The 26213-nt window shown below is 46.9% G+C and overlaps 1 protein-coding gene across 1 annotated transcript in view; it reads right to left on the bottom strand.

Moving 5' to 3' along the window:
• Positions 1 to 25538, bottom strand: part of LOC142257687 (ephrin-A3-like) — a 35170-nt gene extending 9632 nt beyond the window's left edge. Inside the window, exon 1 of the mRNA XM_075329823.1 lies at positions 25451 to 25538. Coding sequence (XP_075185938.1) covers positions 25451 to 25538 — 88 coding nt within the window. The remainder of the gene's footprint in view (positions 1 to 25450) is intronic.
• Positions 25539 to 26213: the final 675 nt, after the last annotated feature.

Here is a 26213-nt window from a genome sequence, read left to right as displayed (position 1 = left end):
CGATCACATGAAGAAGAGACATGTGAGGATTATATAGAGCCGCGATCACATGAACAGACGTGAGGATTATATAGAGCCGCGATCACATGAAGAACAGACGTGAGGATTATATAGAGCCGCGATAACATGAAGACACACGTGATGATTATATAGAGCCGCGATCACATAAAGAAGAGACGTGTGAGGATTATATAGAGCCGCGATCACATGAAGAACAGACGTGTGAGGATTATATAGAGCCGAGATCACATGAAGAAGAGACGTGTGAGGATTATATAGAGCCGCGATAACATGAAGAACAGACGTGTGAGGATTATATAGAGCCGCGATCACATGAAGAACAGACGTGTGAGGATTATATAGAGCCGCGATCACATGAAGAACAGACGTGTGAGGATTATATAGAGCCGCGATCACATGAAGAACAGACGTGAGGATTATATAGAGCCGCGATCACATGAAGAAGAGACATGTGAGGATTATATAGAGCCGCGATCACATGAACAGACGTGAGGATTATATAGAGCCGCGATAACATGAAGAAGAGACGCGTGAGGATTATATAGAGCCGCGATAACATGAAGAGACGTGTGAGGATTATATAGAGCCGCGATCACATGAAGAAGAGACGTGTGAGGATTATATAGAGCCGCGATCACATGAAGAAGAGACGTGTGAGGATTATATAGAGCCGCGATCACATGAAGGACAGACGTGAGGATTATATAGAGCCGCGATCACATGAAGAAGAGACGTGTGAGGATTATATCGAGCCGCGATCACATGAAGAACAGACGTGAGGATTATATAGAGCCGCGATCACATGAAGAACAGACGTCTGAGGATTATATAGAGCCGCGATCACATGAAGAACAGACGTGAGGATTATATAGAGCCACGATCACATGAAGAAGAGACGCATGAGGATTATATAGAGCCACGATCACATGAAGAAGAGACGTGAGGATTATATAGAGCCGCGATCACATGAAGAACAGACGTGAGGATTATATAGAGCCGCGATCACATGAAGAACAGACGTGTGAGGATTATATAGAGCCGCGATCACATGAAGAACAGACGTGTGAGGATTATATAGAGCCGCAATCACATGAAGAACAGACTTGAGGATTATATAGAGCCGCGATCACATGAAGAACAGACGTGAGGATTATATAGAGCCGCGATCACATGAAGAACAGACGTGTGAGGATTATATAGAGCCGCGATAACATTAAGGACAGACGTGAGGATTATATAGAGCCGCGATCACATGAAGGACAGACGTGTGAGGATTATATAGAGCCGCGATCACATGAAGAACAGACGTGTGAGGATTATATAGAGCCGCGATCACATGAAGAACAGACGTGAGGATTATATAGAGCCGCGATCACATGAAGAAGAGACATGTGAGGATTATATAGAGCCGCGATCACATGAACAGACGTGAGGATTATATAGAGCCGCGATAACATGAAGAAGAGACATGTGAGGATTATATAGAGCCACGATCACATGAAGAAGAGACGTGTGAGGATTATATAGAGCCGCGATAACATGAAGAGACGTGTGAGGATTATATAGAGCCGCGATCACATGAAAAAGAGACGTGTGAGGATTATATAGAGCCGCGATCACATGAAGAAGAGACGTGTGAGGATTATATAGAGCCGCGATCACATGAAGGACAGACGTGAGGATTATATAGAGCCGCGATCACATGAAGAAGAGACGTGTGAGGATTATATAGAGCCGCGATCACATGAAGAACAGACGTGAGGATTATATAGAGCCGCGATCACATGAAGAACAGACGTCTGAGGATTATATAGAGCCGCGATCACATGAAGAACAGACGTGAGGATTATATAGAGCCGCGATCACATGAAGAAGAGACGCATGAGGATTATATAGAGCCACGATCACATGAAGAAGAGACGCATGAGGATTATATAGAGCCGCGATCACATGAAGAACAGACGTGAGGATTATATAGAGCCGCGATCACATGAAGAACAGACATGTGAGGATTATATAGAGCCGCAATCACATGAAGAACAGACTTGAGGATTATATAGAGCCGCGATCACATGAAGAACAGACGTGAGGATTATATAGAGCCGCGATCACATGAAGAACAGACGTGTGAGGATTATATAGAGCCGCGATAACATTAAGGACAGACGTGAGGATTATATAGAGCCGCGATCACATGAAGGACAGACGTGTGAGGATTATATAGAGCCGCGATCACATGAAGAACAGACGTGAGGATTATATAGAGCCGCGATCACATGAAGAAGAGACATGTGAGGATTATATAGAGCCGCGATCACATGAACAGACGTGAGGATTATATAGAGCCGCGATCACATGAAGAACAGACGTGAGGATTATATAGAGCCACGATCACATGAAGAACAGACGTGAGGATTATATAGAGCCGCGATCACATGAAGAACAGACGTGAGGATTATCTAGAGCCACGATCACATGAAGAAGAGACGTGTGAGGATTATATAGAGCCGCGATCACATGAAGAACAGACGTGTGAGGATTATATAGAGCCGCGATCACATAAAGAAGAGACGTGTGAGGATTATATAGAGCCGCGATCACATGAAGGACAGACGTGTGAGGATTATATAGAGCAGCGATCACATGAAGAACAGACGTGAGGATTATATAGAGCCGCGATCACATGAAGAAGAGACATGTGAGGATTATATAGAGCCGCGATCACATGAACAGACGTGAGGATTATATAGAGCCGCGATCACATGAAGAACAGACGTGAGGATTATATAGAGCCGCGATAACATGAAGACACACGTGATGATTATATAGAGCCGCGATCACATAAAGAAGAGACGTGTGAGGATTATATAGAGCCGCGATCACATGAAGAACAGACGTGTGAGGATTATATAGAGCCGAGATCACATGAAGAAGAGACGTGTGAGGATTATATAGAGCCGCGATAACATGAAGAACAGACGTGTGAGGATTATATAGAGCCGCGATCACATGAAGAACAGACGTGTGAGGATTATATAGAGCCGCGATCACATGAAGAACAGACGTGTGAGGATTATATAGAGCCGCGATCACATGAAGAACAGACGTGAGGATTATATAGAGCCGCGATCACATGAAGAAGAGACATGTGAGGATTATATAGAGCCGCGATCACATGAACAGACGTGAGGATTATATAGAGCCGCGATAACATGAAGAAGAGACGCGTGAGGATTATATAGAGCCGCGATAACATGAAGAGACGTGTGAGGATTATATAGAGCCGCGATCACATGAAGAAGAGACGTGTGAGGATTATATAGAGCCGCGATCACATGAAGAAGAGACGTGTGAGGATTATATAGAGCCGCGATCACATGAAGGACAGACGTGAGGATTATATAGAGCCGCGATCACATGAAGAAGAGACGTGTGAGGATTATATCGAGCCGCGATCACATGAAGAACAGACGTGAGGATTATATAGAGCCGCGATCACATGAAGAACAGACGTCTGAGGATTATATAGAGCCGCGATCACATGAAGAACAGACGTGAGGATTATATAGAGCCACGATCACATGAAGAAGAGACGCATGAGGATTATATAGAGCCACGATCACATGAAGAAGAGACGTGAGGATTATATAGAGCCGCGATCACATGAAGAACAGACGTGAGGATTATATAGAGCCGCGATCACATGAAGAACAGACGTGTGAGGATTATATAGAGCCGCGATCACATGAAGAACAGACGTGTGAGGATTATATAGAGCCGCAATCACATGAAGAACAGACTTGAGGATTATATAGAGCCGCGATCACATGAAGAACAGACGTGAGGATTATATAGAGCCGCGATCACATGAAGAACAGACGTGTGAGGATTATATAGAGCCGCGATAACATTAAGGACAGACGTGAGGATTATATAGAGCCGCGATCACATGAAGGACAGACGTGTGAGGATTATATAGAGCCGCGATCACATGAAGAACAGACGTGTGAGGATTATATAGAGCCGCGATCACATGAAGAACAGACGTGAGGATTATATAGAGCCGCGATCACATGAAGAAGAGACATGTGAGGATTATATAGAGCCGCGATCACATGAACAGACGTGAGGATTATATAGAGCCGCGATAACATGAAGAAGAGACATGTGAGGATTATATAGAGCCACGATCACATGAAGAAGAGACGTGTGAGGATTATATAGAGCCGCGATAACATGAAGAGACGTGTGAGGATTATATAGAGCCGCGATCACATGAAAAAGAGACGTGTGAGGATTATATAGAGCCGCGACCACATGAAGAAGAGACGTGTGAGGATTATATAGAGCCGCGATCACATGAAGGACAGACGTGAGGATTATATAGAGCCGCGATCACATGAAGAAGAGACGTGTGAGGATTATATAGAGCCGCGATCACATGAAGAACAGACGTGAGGATTATATAGAGCCGCGATCACATGAAGAACAGACGTCTGAGGATTATATAGAGCCGCGATCACATGAAGAACAGACGTGAGGATTATATAGAGCCGCGATCACATGAAGAAGAGACGCATGAGGATTATATAGAGCCACGATCACATGAAGAAGAGACGCATGAGGATTATATAGAGCCGCGATCACATGAAGAACAGACGTGAGGATTATATAGAGCCGCGATCACATGAAGAACAGACATGTGAGGATTATATAGAGCCGCAATCACATGAAGAACAGACTTGAGGATTATATAGAGCCGCGATCACATGAAGAACAGACGTGAGGATTATATAGAGCCGCGATCACATGAAGAACAGACGTGTGAGGATTATATAGAGCCGCGATAACATTAAGGACAGACGTGAGGATTATATAGAGCCGCGATCACATGAAGGACAGACGTGTGAGGATTATATAGAGCCGCGATCAAATGAAGAGACGTGTGAGGATTATATAGAGCCGCGATCACATGAAGAACAGACGTGAGGATTATATAGAGCCGCGATCACATGAAGAACAGACGTGAGGATTATATAGAGCCACGATCACATGAAGAACAGACGTGTGAGGATTATATAGAGCCGCGATAACATGAAGAAGAGACGCGTGAGGATTATATAGAGCCGCGATAACATGAATAGACGTGTGAGGATTATATAGAGCCGCGGTTACATGAAGAAGAGACGTGTGAGGATTATATAGAGCCGCAATCACATGAAGAAGAGACGTGTGAGGATTATATAGAGCCGCGATCACATGAAGAACAGACGTGTGAGGATTATATAGAGCCGCAATCACATGAAGAAGAGACATGTGAGGATTATATAGAGCCGCGATCACATGAAGAACAGACGTGAGGATTATATAGAGCCGCGATCACATGAAGAACAGACGTGAGGATTATATAGAGCCGCGATCACATGAAGAAGAGACGTGTGAGGATTATATAGAGCCACGATCACATGAAGAAGAGACGTGTAAGGATTATATAGAGCCTCGATCACATGAAGAAGAGACGTGTGAGGATTACATAGAGCCACGATCACATGAAGAAGAGACGCATGAGGATTATATAGAGCCACGATCACATGAAGAAGAGACATGTGAGGATTATATAGAGCCGCGATCACATGAAGAAGAGACATGTGAGGATTATATAGAGCCGCGATCACATGAAGAAGAGACGCATGAGGATTATATAGAGCCGCGATCACATGAAGAAGAGACATGTGAGGATTATATAGAGCCGCGATCACATGAAGAAGAGACGCATGAGGATTATATAGAGCCTTTATCACATGAAGAAGAGACGTGTGAGGATTATATAGAGCCACGATCACATGAAGAACAGACGTGTGAGGATTATATAGAGCCGCGATAACATGAAGAAGAGACGCGTGAGGATTATATAGAGCCGCGATAACATGAAGAGACGTGTGAGGATTATATAGATCCGCGATCACATGAAGAATAGACGTGTGAGGATTATATAGATCCGCGATCACATGAAGAAGAGACATGTGAGGATTATATAGAGCCGCGATCACATGAAGAACAGACGTGAGGATTATATAGAGCCGCAATCACATGAAGAAGAGACATGTGAGGATTATATAGAGCCGCGATCACATGAACAGACGTGAGGATTATATAGAGCCGCGATCACATGAAGAAGAGACGTGAGGATTATATAGAGCCACGATCACATGAAGAACAGACGTGTGAGGATTATATAGAGCCGCGATAACATGAAGAAGAGACGCGTGAGGATTATATAGAGCCGCGATAACATGAAGAGACGTGTGAGGATTATATAGAGCCGCGATCACATGAAGAAGAGACGTGTGAGGATTATATAGAGCCGCGCTCACATGAAGGACAGACGTGAGGATTATATAGAGCTGCGATCACATGAAGAAGAGACGTGTGAGGATTATATAGAGCCGCGATCACATGAAGAACAGACGTGAGGATTATATAGAGCCGCGATCACATGAAGAACAGACGTGTGAGGATTATATAGAGCCGCGATCACATGAAGAACAGACGTGAGGATTATATAGAGCCGCGATCACATGAAGAAGAGACGCATGAGGATTATATAGAGCCACGATCACATGAAGAAGAGACGCATGAGGATTATATAGAGCCGCGATCACATGAAGAACAGACGTGAGGATTATATAGAGCCGCGATCACATGAAAAACAGACGTGAGGATTATATAGAGCCGCGATCACATGAAGAGACGTGAGGATTAGATAGAGCCGCGATCACATGAAGAACAGACTTGAGGATTATATAGAGCCGCGATCACATGAAGAACAGACGTGAGGATTATATAGAGCCGCGATCACATGAAGAACAGACGTGTGAGGATTATATAGAGCCGCGATCACATGAAGGACAGACGTGAGGATTATATAGAGCCGCGATCACATGAAGGACAGACGTGTGAGGATTATATAGAGCCGCGATCATATGAAGAACAGACTTGAGGATTATATAGAGCCGCGATCACATGAAGAGACGTGAGGATTATATAGAGCCACGATCACATGAAGAACAGACGTGTGAGGATTATATTGAGCCGCGATCACATGAAGAACAGACGTGAGGATTATATAAAGCCGTCATCACATGAAGAACAGACGTGTGAGGATTATATAGAGCCGCGATCACATAAAGGACAGACGTGAGGATTATATAGAGCCGCGATCACATGAAGAGACGTGAGGATTATATAGAGCCACGATCACATGAAGAACAGACATGTGAGGACTATATAGAGCTGCGATCACATGAAGAACAGACGTGTGAGGATTATATAGAGCCGCGATCACATGAAGAACAGACGTGTGAGGATTATATAGAGCCGCGATCACATGAAGTACAGACGTGAGGATTACATAGAGCCGCAATCACATGAAGAAGAGACGTGAGGATTACATAGAGCCGCAATCACATGAAGAAGAGACGTGAGGATTATATAGAGCCGCGATCACATGAAGAACAGACGTGAGGATTATATAGAGCCGCGATTACATTAGGAGACGCGTGAGGATTATATAGAGCCGCGATCACATGAAGAACAGACGTGAGGAGTATATAGAGCTGCAATCACATTAGGAGACGCGTGAGGATTATATAGAGCCGCGATCACATGAAGAACAGACGTGTGAGGATTATATAAAGCCGCGATCACATGAAGAACAGACTTGAGGATTATATAGAGCCGCGATCACATGAAGGAGAGACGTGTGAGGATTATATAGAGCCGCGATCACATGAAGAGACGTGTGAGGATTATATAGAGCCACGATCACATGAAGAACAGACGTGTGAGGATTATATAGAGCCGCGATCACATGAAGAACAGACGTGAGGATTATATAGAGCCGCGATCATATGAAGAACAGACGTGAGGATTATATAGAGCCGCGATCACATGAAGAACAGACGTGTGAGGATTATATAGAGCCGCGATCACATGAAGAACAGACTTGAGGATTATATAGAGCCGCGATCACATGAAGGAGAGACGTGTGAGGATTATATAGAGCCGCGATCACATGAAGAGACGTGTGAGGATTATATAGAGCCACGATCACATGAAGAACAGACGTGAGGATTATATAGAGCCGCGATCACATGAAGAACAGACGTGAGGATTATATAGAGCCACGATCACATGAAGAACAGACGTGAGGATTATATAGAGCCGCGATCACATGAAGAACAGACGTGAGGATTATATAGAGCCACGATCACATGAAGAAGAGATGTGAGGATTATATAGAGCCACGATCACATGAAGAAGAGACGTGTGAGGATTATATAGAGCCTCGATCACATGAAGAAGAGACGTGTGAGGATTATATAGAGCCACGATCACATGAAGAACAGACGTGTGAGGATTATATAGAGCCGCGATAACATGAAGAAGAGACGCGTGAGGATTATATAGAGCCGCGATAACATGAAGAGACGTGTGAGGATTATATAGAGCCACGATCACATGAAGAAGAGACGTGTGAGGATTATATAGAGCCGCGATCACATGAAGAACAGACGTGAGGATTATATAGAGCCGCGATCACATGAAGAACAGACGTGAGGATTATATAGAGCCGCGATCACATGAAGAACAGACGTGTGAGGATTATATAGAGCCGCGATCACATGAGGAACAGACGTGTGAGGATTATATAGAGCCGCGATCACATGAAGAACAGACATGTGAGGATTATATAGAGCCGCGATCACATGAAGGAGAGACGTGTGAGGATTATATAGAGCCGCGATCACATGAAGAGACGTGTGAGGATTATATAGAGCCACGATCACATGAAGAACAGACGTGTGAGGATTATATAGAGCCGCGATCACATGAAGAGATCACATGAAGAACAGACGTGAGGATTATATAGAGCCGCGATCACATGAAGAACAGACGTGAGGATTATATAGAGCCACGATCACATGAAGAACAGACGTGAGGATTATATAGAGCCGCGATCACATGAAGAACTGACGTGAGGATTATATAGAGCCATGATCACATGAAGAACAGACGTGTGAGGATTATATAGGCCGCGATCACATGAAGAAGAGACGTGAGGATTATATAGAGCCGGGATCACATGAAGAACAGACGTGTGAGGATTATATAGAGCCGCGATCACATGAAGAACAGACGTGTGAGGATCATATAGAGCCGCGATCACATGAAGAAGAGACGCATGAGGATTATATAGAGCCGCGATAACATGAAGAACAGACGTGTGAGGATTATATAGAGCCGCGATCACATGAAGAACAGACGCGTGAGGATTATATAGAGCCGCGATCACATGAAGAACAGACGTGAGGATTATATAGAGCCGCGATCACATGAAGAAGAGACATGTGAGGATTATATAGAGCCGCGATCACATGAACAGACGTGAGGATTATATAGAGCCGCGATCACATGAAGAAGAGACGTGAGGATTATATAGAGCCACGATCACATGAAGAACAGACGTGAGGATTATATAGAGCCGCGATCACATGAAGAAGAGACATGTGAGGATTATATAGAGCCGCGATCACATGAACAGACGTGAGGATTATATAGAGCCGCGATCACATGAAGAAGAGACGTGAGGATTATATAGAGCCACGATCACATGAAGAACAGACGTGAGGATTATATAGAGCCGCGATCACATGAAGAAGAGACGTGAGGATTATATAGAGCCACGATCACATGAAGAACAGACGTGAGGATTATATAGAGCCACGATCACATGAAGAACAGACGTGCGAGGATTATATAGAGCCGCGATCACATGAAGAACAGACGTGTGAGGATTATATAGAGCCGCGATCACATGAAGGAGAGACGTGTGAGGATTATATAGAGCCGCGATCACATGAAGAGACGTGTGAGGATTATATAGAGCCACGATCACATGAAGAACAGACGTGTGAGGATTATATAGAGCCGCGATCACATGAAGAACAGACGTGAGGATTATATAGAGCCGCGATCACATGAAGAACAGACGTGAGGATTATATAGAGCCGCGATCACATGAAGAACAGACGTGAGGATTATATAGAGCCGCGATCACATGAAGAAGAGACGTGTGAGGATTATATAGAGCCACGATCACATGAAGAAGAGACGTGTAAGGATTATATAGAGCCGCGATCACATGAAGAAGAGACATGTGAGGATTATATAGAGCCGCGATCACATGAAGAAGAGACGCATGAGGATTATATAGAGCCTTTATCACATGAAGAAGAGACGTGTGAGGATTATATAGAGCCACGATCACATGAAGAACAGACGTGTGAGGATTATATAGAGCCGCGATAACATGAAGAAGAGACGCGTGAGGATTATATAGAGCCGCGATAACATGAAGAGACGTGTGAGGATTATATAGATCCGCGATCACATGAAGAATAGACGTGTGAGGATTATATAGATCCGCGATCACATGAAGAAGAGACATGTGAGGATTATATAGAGCCGCGATCACATGAAGAACAGACGTGAGGATTATATAGAGCCGCGATCACATGAAGAAGAGACATGTGAGGATTATATAGAGCCGCGATCACATGAACAGACGTGAGGATTATATAGAGCCGCGATCACATGAAGAAGAGACGTGAGGATTATATAGAGCCACGATCACATGAAGAACAGACGTGTGAGGATTATATAGAGCCGCGATAACATGAAGAAGAGACGCGTGAGGATTATATAGAGCCGCGATAACATGAAGAGACGTGTGAGGATTATATAGAGCCGCGATCACATGAAGAAGAGACGTGTGAGGATTATATAGAGCCGCGCTCACATGAAGGACAGACGTGAGGATTATATAGAGCTGCGATCACATGAAGAAGAGACGTGTGAGGATTATATAGAGCCGCGATCACATGAAGAACAGACGTGAGGATTATATAGAGCCGCGATCACATGAAGAACAGACGTGTGAGGATTATATAGAGCCGCGATCACATGAAGAACAGACGTGTGAGGATTATATAGAGCCGCGATCACATGAAGAACAGACGTGAGGATTATATAGAGCCGCGATCACATGAAGAAGAGACGCATGAGGATTATATAGAGCCACGATCACATGAAGAAGAGACGCATGAGGATTATATAGAGCCGCGATCACATGAAGAACAGACGTGAGGATTATATAGAGCCGCGATCACATGAAAAACAGACGTGTGAGGATTATATAGAGCTGCGATCACATGAAGAACAGACTTGAGGATTATATAGAGCCGCGATCACATGAAGAACAGACGTGAGGATTATATAGAGCCGCGATCACATGAAGAACAGACGTGTGAGGATTATATAGAGCCGCGATCACATGAAGGACAGACGTAAGGATTATATAGAGCCGCGATCACATGAAGGACAGACGTGTGAGGATTATATAGAGCCGCGATCATATGAAGAACAGACTTGAGGATTATATAGAGCCGCGATCACATGAAGAGACGTGAGGATTATATAGAGCCACGATCACATGAAGAACAGACGTGTGAGGATTATATTGAGCCGCGATCACATGAAGAACAGACGTGAGGATTATATAAAGCCGTCATCACATGAAGAACAGACGTGTGAGGATTATATAGAGCCGCGATCACATAAAGGACAGACGTGAGGATTATATAGAGCCGCGATCACATGAAGAGACGTGAGGATTATATAGAGCCACGATCACATGAAGAACAGACATGTGAGGACTATATAGAGCTGCGATCACATGAAGAACAGACGTGTGAGGATTATATAGAGCCGCGATCACATGAAGAACAGACGTGTGAGGATTATATAGAGCCGCGATCACATGAAGTACAGACGTGAGGATTACATAGAGCCGCAATCACATGAAGAAGAGACGTGAGGATTACATAGAGCCGCAATCACATGAAGAAGAGACGTGAGGATTATATAGAGCCGCGATCACATGAAGAACAGACGTGAGGATTATATAGAGCCGCGATTACATTAGGAGACGCGTGAGGATTATATAGAGCCGCGATCACATGAAGAACAGACGTGAGGAGTATATAGAGCTGCAATCACATTAGGAGACGCGTGAGGATTATATAGAGCCGCGATCACATGAAGAACAGACGTGTGAGGATTATATAAAGCCGCGATCACATGAAGAACAGACTTGAGGATTATATAGAGCCGCGATCACATGAAGGAGAGACGTGTGAGGATTATATAGAGCCGCGATCACATGAAGAGACGTGTGAGGATTATATAGAGCCACGATCACATGAAGAACAGACGTGTGAGGATTATATAGAGCCGCGATCACATGAAGAACAGACGTGAGGATTATATAGAGCCGCGATCATATGAAGAACAGACGTGAGGATTATATAGAGCCGCGATCACATGAAGAACAGACGTGTGAGGATTATATAGAGCCGCGATCACATGAAGAACAGACTTGAGGATTATATAGAGCCGCGATCACATGAAGGAGAGACGTGTGAGGATTATATAGAGCCGCGATCACATGAAGAGACGTGTGAGGATTATATAGAGCCACGATCACATGAAGAACAGACGTGTGAGGATTATATAGAGCCGCGATCACATGAAGAACAGACGTGTGAGGATTATATAAAGCCGCGATCACATGAAGAACAGACTTGAGGATTATATAGAGCCGCGATCACATGAAGGAGAGACGTGTGAGGATTATATACAGCCGCGATCACATGAAGAGACGTGTGAGGATTATATAGAGCCACGATCACATGAAGAACAGACGTGTGAGGATTATATAGAGCCGCGATCACATGAAGAACAGACGTGAGGATTATATAGAGCCGCGATCATATGAAGAACAGACGTGAGGATTATATAGAGCCGCGATCACATGAAGAACAGACGTGTGAGGATTATATAGAGCCGCGATCACATGAAGAACAGACTTGAGGATTATATAGAGCCGCGATCACATGAAGGAGAGACGTGTGAGGATTATATAGAGCCGCGATCACATGAAGAGACGTGTGAGGATTATATAGAGCCACGATCACATGAAGAACAGACGTGTGAGGATTATATAGAGCCGCGATCACATGAAGAACAGACGTGAGGATTATATAGAGCCGCGATCACATGAAGAACAGACGTGAGGATTATATAGAGCCACGATCACATGAAGAACAGACGTGAGGATTATATAGAGCCGCGATCACATGAAGAACAGACGTGAGGATTATATAGAGCCACGATCACATGAAGAAGAGATGTGAGGATTATATAGAGCCACGATCACATGAAGAAGAGACGTGTGAGGATTATATAGAGCCTCGATCACATGAAGAAGAGACGTGTGAGGATTATATAGAGCCACGATCACATGAAGAACAGACGTGTGAGGATTATATAGAGCCGCGATAACATGAAGAAGAGACGCGTGAGGATTATATAGAGCCGCGATAACATGAAGAGACGTGTGAGGATTATATAGAGCCACGATCACATGAAGAAGAGACGTGTGAGGATTATATAGAGCCGCGATCACATGAAGAACAGACGTGAGGATTATATAGAGCCGCGATCACATGAAGAACAGACGTGAGGATTATATAGAGCCGCGATCACATGAAGAACAGACGTGTGAGGATTATATAGAGCCGCGATCACATGAGGAACAGACGTGTGAGGATTATATAGAGCCGCGATCACATGAAGAACAGACGTGTGAGGATTATATAGAGCCGCGATCACATGAAGGAGAGACGTGTGAGGATTATATAGAGCCGCGATCACATGAAGAGACGTGTGAGGATTATATAGAGCCACGATCACATGAAGAACAGACGTGTGAGGATTATATAGAGCCGCGATCACATGAAGAACAGACGTGAGGATTATATAGAGCCGCGATCACATGAAGAACAGACGTGAGGATTATATAGAGCCACGATCACATGAAGAACAGACGTGAGGATTATATAGAGCCGCGATCACATGAAGAACAGACGTGAGGATTATATAGAGCCATGATCACATGAAGAACAGACGTGTGAGGATTATATAGGCCGCGATCACATGAAGAAGAGACGTGAGGATTATATAGAGCCGGGATCACATGAAGAACAGACGTGTGAGGATTATATAGAGCCGCGATCACATGAAGAACAGACGTGTGAGGATCATATAGAGCCGCGATCACATGAAGAAGAGACGCATGAGGATTATATAGAGCCGCGATAACATGAAGAACAGACGTGTGAGGATTATATAGAGCCGCGATCACATGAAGAACAGACGTGTGAGGATTATATAGAGCCGCGATCACATGAAGAACAGACGTGAGGATTATATAGAGCCGCGATCACATGAAGAAGAGACATGTGAGGATTATATAGAGCCGCGATCACATGAACAGACGTGAGGATTATATAGAGCCGCGATCACATGAAGAAGAGACGTGAGGATTATATAGAGCCACGATCACATGAAGAACAGACGTGAGGATTATATAGAGCCGCGATCACATGAAGAAGAGACATGTGAGGATTATATAGAGCCGCGATCACATGAACAGACGTGAGGATTATATAGAGCCGCGATCACATGAAGAAGAGACGTGAGGATTATATAGAGCCACGATCACATGAAGAACAGACGTGAGGATTATATAGAGCCGCGATCACATGAAGAAGAGACGTGAGGATTATATAGAGCCACGATCACATGAAGAACAGACGTGAGGATTATATAGAGCCACGATCACATGAAGAACAGACGTGTGAGGATTATATAGAGCCGCGATCACATGAAGAACAGACGTGTGAGGATTATATAGAGCCGCGATCACATGAAGGAGAGACGTGTGAGGATTATATAGAGCCGCGATCACATGAAGAGACGTGTGAGGATTATATAGAGCCACGATCACATGAAGAACAGACGTGTGAGGATTATATAGAGCCGCGATCACATGAAGAACAGACGTGAGGATTATATAGAGCCGCGATCACATGAAGAACAGACGTGAGGATTATATAGAGCCGCGATCACATGAAGAACAGACGTGAGGATTATCTAGAGCCGCGATCACATGAAGAAGAGACGTGTGAGGATTATATAGAGCCACGATCACATGAAGAAGAGACGTGTAAGGATTATATAGAGCCGCGATCACATGAAGAAGAGACATGTGAGGATTATATAGAGCCGCGATCACATGAAGAAGAGACGCATGAGGATTATATAGAGCCTTTATCACATGAAGAAGAGACGTGTGAGGATTATATAGAGCCACGATCACATGAAGAACAGACGTGTGAGGATTATATAGAGCCGCGATAACATGAAGAAGAGACGCGTGAGGATTATATAGAGCCGCGATAACATGAAGAGACGTGTGAGGATTATATAGATCCGCGATCACATGAAGAATAGACGTGTGAGGATTATATAGATCCGCGATCACATGAAGAAGAGACATGTGAGGATTATATAGAGCCGCGATCACATGAAGAACAGACGTGAGGATTATATAGAGCCGCGATCACATGAAGAAGAGACATGTGAGGATTATATAGAGCCGCGATCACATGAACAGACGTGAGGATTATATAGAGCCGCGATCACATGAAGAAGAGACGTGAGGATTATATAGAGCCACGATCACATGAAGAACAGACGTGTGAGGATTATATAGAGCCGCGATAACATGAAGAAGAGACGCGTGAGGATTATATAGAGCCGCGATAACATGAAGAGACGTGTGAGGATTATATAGAGCCGCGATCACATGAAGAAGAGACGTGTGAGGATTATATAGAGCCGCGCTCACATGAAGGACAGACGTGAGGATTATATAGAGCCGCGATCACATGAAGAACAGACGTGAGGATTATATAGAGCCGCGATCACATGAAGAACAGACGTGAGGATTATATAGAGCCGCGATCACATGAAGAACAGACGTGTGAGGATTATATAGAGCCGCGATCACATGAGGAACAGACGTGTGAGGATTATATAGAGCCGCGATCACATGAAGAACAGACGTGTGAGGATTATATAGAGCCGCGATCACATGAAGGAGAGACGTGTGAGGATTATATAGAGCCGCGATCACATGAAGAGACGTGTGAGGATTATATAGAGCCACGATCACATGAAGAACAGACGTGTGAGGATTATATAGAGCCGCGATCACATGAAGAACAGACGTGAGGATTATATAGAGCCGCGATCACATGAAGAACAGACGTGAGGATTATATAGAGCCACGATCACATGAAGAACAGACGTGAGGATTATATAGAGCCGCGATCACATGAAGAACAGACGTGAGGATTATATAGAGCCATGATCACATGAAGAACAGACGTGTGAGGATTATATAGGCCGCGATCACATGAAGAAGAGACGTGAGGATTATATAGAGCCGGGATCACATGAAGAACAGACGTGTGAGGATTATATAGAGCCGCGATCACATGAAGAACAGACGTGTGAGGATCATATAGAGCCGCGATCACATGAAGAAGAGACGCATGAGGATTATATAGAGCCGCGATAACATGAAGAACAGACGTGTGAGGATTATATAGAGCCGCGATCACATGAAGAACAGACGTGTGAGGATTATATAGAGCCGCGATCACATGAAGAACAGACGTGAGGATTATATAGAGCCGCGATCACATGAAGAAGAGACATGTGAGGATTATATAGAGCCGCGATCACATGAACAGACGTGAGGATTATATAGAGCCGCGATCACATGAAGAAGAGACGTGAGGATTATATAGAGCCACGATCACATGAAGAACAGACGTGAGGATTATATAGAGCCGCGATCACATGAAGAAGAGACATGTGAGGATTATATAGAGCCGCGATCACATGAACAGACGTGAGGATTATATAGAGCCGCGATCACATGAAGAAGAGACGTGAGGATTATATAGAGCCACGATCACATGAAGAACAGACGTGAGGATTATATAGAGCCGCGATCACATGAAGAAGAGACGTGAGGATTATATAGAGCCACGATCACATGAAGAACAGACGTGAGGATTATATAGAGCCACGATCACATGAAGAACAGACGTGTGAGGATTATATAGAGCCGCGATCACATGAAGAACAGACGTGTGAGGATTATATAGAGCCGCGATCACATGAAGGAGAGACGTGTGAGGATTATATAGAGCCGCGATCACATGAAGAGACGTGTGAGGATTATATAGAGCCACGATCACATGAAGAACAGACGTGTGAGGATTATATAGAGCCGCGATCACATGAAGAACAGACGTGAGGATTATATAGAGCCGCGATCACATGAAGAACAGACGTGAGGATTATATAGAGCCGCGATCACATGAAGAACAGACGTGAGGATTATATAGAGCCATGATCACATGAAGAACAGACGTGTGAGGATTATATAGGCCGCGATCACATGAAGAAGAGACGTGAGGATTATATAGAGCCGTGATCACATGAAGAACAGACGTGTGAGGATTATATAGAGCCGCGATCACATGAAGAACAGACGTGTGAGGATCATATAGAGCCGCGATCACATGAAGAAGAGACGCATGAGGATTATATAGAGCCGCGATAACATGAAGAACAGACGTGTGAGGATTATATAGAGCCGCGATCACATGAAGAGACGTGTGAGGATTATATAGAGCCACGATCACATGAAGAACAGACGTGTGAGGATTATATAGAGCCGCGATCACATGAAGAACAGACGTGAGGATTATATAGAGCCGCGATCACATGAAGAACAGACGTGAGGATTATATAGAGCCACGATCACATGAAGAACAGACGTGAGGATTATATAGAGCCGCGATCACATGAAGAACAGACGTGAGGATTATATAGAGCCATGATCACATGAAGAACAGACGTGTGAGGATTATATAGGCCGCGATCACATGAAGAAGAGACGTGAGGATTATATAGAGCCGGGATCACATGAAGAACAGACGTGTGAGGATTATATAGAGCCGCGATCACATGAAGAACAGACGTGTGAGGATCATATAGAGCCGCGATCACATGAAGAAGAGACGCATGAGGATTATATAGAGCCGCGATAACATGAAGAACAGACGTGTGAGGATTATATAGAGCCGCGATCACATGAAGAACAGACGTGTGAGGATTATATAGAGCCGCGATCACATGAAGAACAGACGTGAGGATTATATAGAGCCGCGATCACATGAAGAAGAGACATGTGAGGATTATATAGAGCCGCGATCACATGAACAGACGTGAGGATTATATAGAGCCGCGATCACATGAAGAACAGACGTGAGGATTATATAGAGCCGCGATCACATGAAGAACAGACGTGAGGATTATATAGAGCCACGATCACATGAAGAACAGACGTGAGGATTATATAGAGCCGCGATCACATGAAGAACAGACGTGAGGATTATATAGAGCCATGATCACATGAAGAACAGACGTGTGAGGATTATATAGGCCGCGATCACATGAAGAAGAGACGTGAGGATTATATAGAGCCGGGATCACATGAAGAACAGACGTGTGAGGATTATATAGAGCCGCGATCACATGAAGAACAGACGTGTGAGGATCATATAGAGCCGCGATCACATGAAGAAGAGACGCATGAGGATTATATAGAGCCGCGATAACATGAAGAACAGACGTGTGAGGATTATATAGAGCCGCGATCACATGAAGAACAGACGTGTGAGGATTATATAGAGCCGCGATCACATGAAGAACAGACGTGAGGATTATATAGAGCCGCGATCACATGAAGAAGAGACATGTGAGGATTATATAGAGCCGCGATCACATGAACAGACGTGAGGATTATATAGAGCCGCGATCACATGAAGAAGAGACGTGAGGATTATATAGAGCCACGATCACATGAAGAACAGACGTGAGGATTATATAGAGCCGCGATCACATGAAGAAGAGACGTGAGGATTATATAGAGCCACGATCACATGAAGAACAGACGTGTGAGGATTATATAGAGCCGCGATCACATGAAGAACAGACGTGAGGATTATATAGAGTCACGATCACATGAAGAACAGACGTGTGAGGATTATATAGAGCCGCGATCACATGAAGAACAGACGTGTGAGGATTATATAGAGCCGCGATCACATGAAGGAGAGACGTGTGAGGATTATATAGAGCCGCGATCACATGAAGAGACGTGTGAGGATTATATAGAGCCACGATCACGTGAAGAACAGACGTGTGAGGATTATATAGAGCCGCGATCACATGAAGAACAGACGTGAGGATTATATAGAGCCGCGATCACATGAAGAACAGACGTGAGGATTATATAGAGCCGCGATCACATGAAGAACAGACGTGAGGATTATATAGAGCCATGATCACATGAAGAACAGACGTGTGAGGATTATATAGGCCGGGATCACATGAAGAAGAGACGTGAGGATTATATAGAGCCGGGATCACATGAAGAACAGACGTGTGAGGATTATATAGAGCCGTGATCACATGAAGAACAGACGTGTGAGGATTATATAGAGCCGCGATCACATGAAGAACAGACGTGTGAGGATCATATAGAGCCGCGATCACATGAAGAAGAGACGCATGAGGATTATATAGAGCCGCGATAACATGAAGAACAGACGTGTGAGGATTATATAGAGCCGCGATCACATGAAGAACAGACGTGTGAGGATTATATAGAGCCGCGATCACATGAAGAACAGACGTGAGGATTATATAGAGCCGCGATCACATGAAGAAGAGACATGTGAGGATTATATAGAGCCGCGATCACATGAACAGACGTGAGGATTATATAGAGCCGCGATCACATGAAGAAGAGACGTGAGGATTATATAGAGCCACGATCACATGAAGAACAGACGTGTGAGGATTATATAGAGCCGCGATAACATGAAGAAGAGACGCGTGAGGATTATATAGAGCCGCGATAACATGAAGAGACGTGTGAGGATTATATAGAGCCGCGATCACATGAAGAAGAGACGTGTGAGGATTATATAGAGCCGCGATCACATGAAGAACAGACGTGAGGATTATATAGAGCCGCGATCACATGAAGAACAGACGTGTGAGGATTATATAGAGCCGCGATCACATGAAGAACAGACGTGAGGATTATATAGAGCCGCGATCACATGAAGAACAGACGTGAGGATTATATAGAGCCGCGATCACATGAAGAACAGACGTGTGAGGATTATATAGAGCCGCGATCACATGAAGAACAGACGTGTGAGGATTATATAGAGCCGCGATCACATGAAGAACAGACGTGTGAGGATTATATAGAGCCGCGATCACATGAAGAACAGACTTGAGGATTATATAGAGCCGCGATCACATGAAGAGACGTGAGGATTATATAGAGCCACGATCACATGAAGAACAGACGTGTGAGGATTATATAGAGCCGCGATCACATGAAGAACAGACGTGAGGATTTTATAGAGCCGCGATCACATGAAGAACAGACGTGTGAGGATTATATAGAGCCGCGATCACATCAAGGACAGACGTGAGGATTATATAGAGCCGCGATCACATGAAGAGACGTGAGGATTATATTGAGCCACGATCACATGAAGAACAGACGTGTGAGGATTATATAGAGCTGCGATCACATGAAGAACAGACGTGTGAGGATTATATAGAGCCGCGATCACATGAAGAACAGACGTGTGAGGATTATATAGAGCCGCGATCACATGAAGAAGAGACGCATGAGGATTATATAGAGCCGCGATAACATGAAGAACAGACGGGTGAGGATTATATAGAGCCGCGATCACATGAAGAACAGACGTGTGAGGATTATATAGAGCCGCGATCACATGAAGTACAGACGTGAGGATTACATAGAGCCGCAATCACATGAAGAAGAGACGTGAAGATTACATAGAGCCGCAATCACATGAAGAAGAGACGTGAGGATTACATAGAGCTGCAATCACATTAGGAGACGCGTGAGGATTATATAGAGCCGCAATCACATGAAGAACAGACGTGTGAGGATTATATAGAGCCGCGATCACATGAAGAACAGACTTGAGGATTATATAGAGCCGCGATCACATGAAGGAGAGACGTGTGAGGATTATATAGAGCCGCGATCACATGAAGAGACGTGTGAGGATTATATAGAGCCACGATCACATGAAGAACAGACGTGTGAGGATTATATAGAGCCGCGATCACATGAAGAACAGACGTGAGGATTATATAGAGCCGCGATCACATGAAGAACAGACGTGAGGATTATATAGAGCCACGATCACATGAAGAACAGACGTGAGGATTATATAGAGCCGCAATCACATGAAGAACAGACGTGGGAGGATTATATAGAGCCGCGATCACATGAAGAACAGACGTGTGAGGATTATATAGAGCCGCGATCACATGAAGAAGAGACATGTGAGGATTATATAGAGCCGCAATCACATGAAGAAGAGACGTGTGAGGATTATATAGAGCCGCGATCACATGAAGAACAGACGTGAGGATTATATAGAGCCGCGATCACATGAAGAGATGTGAGGAGAAACCAGTCTATCAACACCAGGACCAGCGCCTAATACAACCCCCCATTATCAGCCCCCACACAGCGCTCCTGCCCTAATATACCCCCAACCCCCATCATCAGCCCCCTCACAGCGCTCCTGCCCTAATACACCCCCACCCCATCATCAGCCCCCACACAGCGCTGCTGCCCTAATACACCAACCCCCCATCAGCCCCCACACAGCGCTCCTGCCCTAATACACCAACCCCCCCATCAGCCCCCACACAGCGCTCCTGCCCTAATACACCCCATCCCCATCAGCCCCCACACAACGCTCCTGCCCTAATACACGCCCACCCCCATCATCAGCCCTCACACAGCGCTCCTGCCCTAATACACCCCCACCCCCATCATCAGCCCCCACACAGCTCTCCTGCCCTAATACACCAACCCCCATCATCAACCCCCACACAGCGCTCCTGCCCTAATACACCCCCACCCCCATCATCAGCCCCCACACAGCGCTCCTGCCCTAATACACCACCACCCCCATCATCAGCCCCCACACAGCGCTCCTGCCCTAATACACCAACCCCCCATCATCAGCCCCCACACAGCGCTTCTGCCCTAATACACCCCCATCACCAGCCCCCACACAGAGCTCCTGCCCTAATACACCCCCATCATCAGCCCCAACACAGCGCTCCTGCCCTAAAACATCACCACCCCCTATCATCAACTCCCACACAGCGCTCCTGCCCTAATACACCACCACCCCCCATCAGCCCCCACACAGCGCTCCTGCCCTAATACACCACCCCCCATCATCAGCCCCCACACAGCGCTCCTGCCCTAATACACCACCCCCATCATCAGCCCCCACACAGCGCTCCTGCCCTAATACACCCCCAATATCAGCCCCCACACGCTGCTCCTGCCCTAATACACCACCATCCCCCATAATCAGCCCCCACAGGGCGCTCCTGCCCTAATACACCACCATCCCCCATTATCAGCCCCCACAGGGCGCTCCTGCCCTAATATACCACCACCACCCCATCATCAGCCCCACACAGCGCTCCTGCCCTAATACACCCCCACCCCCATCATCAGCCCCCACACGGCGCTCCTGCCCTAATACACCACCACCCCCCATCATCAGCCCCCACACGGCGCTCCTGCCCTAATATACCACCCCCCCCATCATCAGCCCCCACACGGCGCTCCTGCCCAAATACACCCCCACCCCCATCATCAGCCCCCACACAGCGCTCCTGCCCTAATACACCACCACCCCCATCAGCCCCACACAGAGCTTCTGCTCTAATACACCCCCACCCCCCATCAGCTCCACACAGCGCTCCTGCCCTAATACACCTCCACCCCCCATCATCAGTCCCCACACAGCGCTCCTGCCCTAATACACCTCCACCCCCCATCATCAGTTCCCACACAGCGCTCCTGCCCTAATAAACCCCCAACCCCATCAGCCCCAACACAACGCTCCTGCCCTAATACACCCCCACCCCCATCATCAGCCCCCACACGGCGCTCCTGGCCTAATACACCCCCACCCCCCCATCAGCCCCCACACAGCACTCATGCCCCAATACACCCCCACGCAGCGATCTTGCCCTAATACACCCCCACACCCCCATCATTAGCCCCCACACAGCGCTCTTGCCCTAATACACCCCCACCCCCCCATCATTAGCCCCCACACAGCGCTCTTGCCCTAATACACCACCACCCCTATCATCAGCCCCCACACGGCGGGGGGGATTGAGATGGAGGAGGAGATGGGGATATATACAAAGAGGAGGATGAGGAGGAGGAGAGTACAGGGATATGTACGAGGAAGAGGAGGATAGGAGGGGGATCTCTACGGGCCGCTGGAGAGGATGAGGGATCTTTATGAGGGTGGAGGAGACGAAGGAGGGGGAGCTATATGGGGCAGCGACGAAGAGGAATCTATACAGGGGCAAAGGAGAGAGGGGGATTTATACAGTGGAGATGGGGAGCTGTGCAGGGCAGTGGAGGATCCGTGCGGGAGAAGCAGAAAGGAGAGGAGGGGGAAGCGTGCGGGGCCCGAGGAGAGGGCAACCTGCATAGGGGCGGAGCAGAGGGCAACCTGCATAGGGGCGGAGCAGAGGGCCACCTGCATAGGGGCGGAGCAGAGGGCAACCTGTATAGGGGCGGAGCAGAGGGCAACCTGTATAGGGGCGGAGCAGAGGGCAACCTGCATAGGGGCGGAGGAGAGGGCAACCTGCATAGGGGCGGAGCAGAGGGCAACCTGCATAGGGGCGGAGCAGAGGGCAACCTGCATAGGGGCGGAGCAGAGGGCAACCTGCATAGGGGGCGGAGCAGAGGGCAACCTGCAAAGGGGGCGGAGCAGAGGGCAACCTGCATAGGGGCGGAGCAGAGGGCAACCTGCATAGGGGGCGGAGCAGAGGGCAACCTGCATAGGGGGTGGAGCAGAGGGCAACCTGCATAGGGGCGGAGCAGAGGGCAAACTGCATAGGGGCGGAGCAGAGGGCAACCTGCATAGGGGCGGAGCAGAGGGCAACCTGCATAGGGGCGGAGCAGAGGGCAACCTGCATAGGGGCGGAGCAGAGGGCAACCTGCATAGGGGCGGAGCAGAGGGCAACCTGCATAGGGGCGGAGCAGAGGGCAACCTGCATAGGGGAGGAGCAGAGGGCAACCTGAATAGGGGCGGAGCAGAGGGCAACCTGCATAGGGGCGGAGCAGAGGGCAACCTGCATAGGGGCGGAGCAGAGAGCAACCTGCATAGGGGCGGAGCAAAGGGCAACCTGCATAGGGGCGGAGGGGAGGGCAACCTGCATAGGGGCTGAGGAGAGGACAACCTGCATAGGGGCGGAGGAGAGTGCAACCTGCATTGGGGCGGAGCAGAGGGCAACCTGCATAGGGGCGGAGCAGAGGTCAACCTGCATAGGGGCGGAGGAGAGGACAACCTGTATAGGGGCGGAGGAGAGGACAACCTGTTTTAGGCCACGCCCCCTAACCACACCCATTTCACAGTCACGCCCATATCCACTCTCCATCCACACCAAACCAATTTTTTCCCCCTCTAATGGTGCAGGAGACGTCCGGTCACTGCGGGGTCTCTGTATACTGTATATATGACCCCTGTAATGATACAGGAGACGTCCGGTCACTGCGGGGTCTCTGTATACTGTATATGTGACCCCTGTAATGGTGCAGGAGACGTCCGGTCACTGCGGGGTCTCTGTATACTGTATATATGACCCCTGTAATGGTGCAGGAGACGTCCGGTCACTGCGGGGTCTCTGTATACTGTATATGTGACCCCTGTAATGGTGCAGGAGACGTCCGGTCACTGCGGGGTCTCTGTATACTGTATATATGACCCCTGTAATGGTGCAGGAGACGTCCGGTCACTGCGGGGTCTCTGTATACTGTATATGTGACCCCTGTAATGGTGCAGGAGACGTCCGGTCACTGCGGGGTCTCTGTATACTGTATATGTGACCCCTGTAATGGTGCAGGAGACGTCCAGTCACTGCGGGGTCTCTGTATACTGTATATGTGACCCCTGTAATGGTGCAGGAGACGTCCGGTCACTGCGGGGTCTCTGTATACTGTATATGTGCCCCAGTAATGGTGCAGGAGACGTCCGGTCACTGCGGGGTCTCTGTATACTGTATATGTGACCCCTGTAATGGTGCAGGAGACGTCCGGTCACTGCGGGGTCTCTGTATACTGTATATGTGACCCCTGTAATGGTGTAGCAGGAGTATACTTTGGGGGTTTGCTTTTTTTTGGTTTTGCTTGTTTCTCTCGTACATTTGACCCTTTCATGTAAGGTCTTATGTTGTGGGCTTGCGGTGAGATCAGTATCCGCCTCCTTGTCTTCCTCGCCCACGGTTTCCATGATGGGATGTTATTATGGGTGTCATGGATCTGTGTGAATAACCCGCTGTCCATTCGCTGACAACTTGTGAGCGTAGGGTGGGCAATTAATTCCAGAGAAAACCTCATGTAATGTTGCGGCTGTGCCCATAGGTCACTCCACACGTATGCGCGGTCATCCATTTTTGCACTGCGGTCACTCATTACCTCAGTGTCTTTACTTGTAATCGAGTGACGTGCCGTCATCTTGCAGTGTGGTAATGGCCGCCTTCCGTCCTGCCAGCCGTTCCTGCAGGTGAAGTAGGCACAAGGTGATCTGTTAGAAGCTGATATTGGCAGGTTTCCGCAGCAGATTTCAGGGTTTCTGGTCAGTGGCCGCTTGTATTACTATGGAGATTGTCACTTTCATGCATGGCTTCCTCCCGCAGATAGATGACCATCTCCCGGCGCCCCTTGTGCATTCAGCGGGACAATAGAAAGGAGAGAACAGATTGAGGCCAGAGCCTGTCACTTATATCACTGGGAAGCATAGCCGCTAATGAGAGCTCTCCGGGGTGGACAGGCTGCCCTTATGCCGGGATAGTCTGAGGCCCTGCACATACTGCCATTAGGCCTCATTGTGGGGTCAATTTACTGAGGAGCTGTTCTGCTGGTGACCCTGGGTCGTTCTGCTATGCCCATAATCCTGCTACATCAG

Source organism: Anomaloglossus baeobatrachus, chromosome 12 (assembly GCF_048569485.1).
Source record: "Anomaloglossus baeobatrachus isolate aAnoBae1 chromosome 12, aAnoBae1.hap1, whole genome shotgun sequence".
NCBI classification, from domain to species: domain Eukaryota; kingdom Metazoa; phylum Chordata; class Amphibia; order Anura; family Aromobatidae; genus Anomaloglossus; species Anomaloglossus baeobatrachus.
This window is presented reverse-complemented; position numbering and strand designations above follow the sequence as displayed.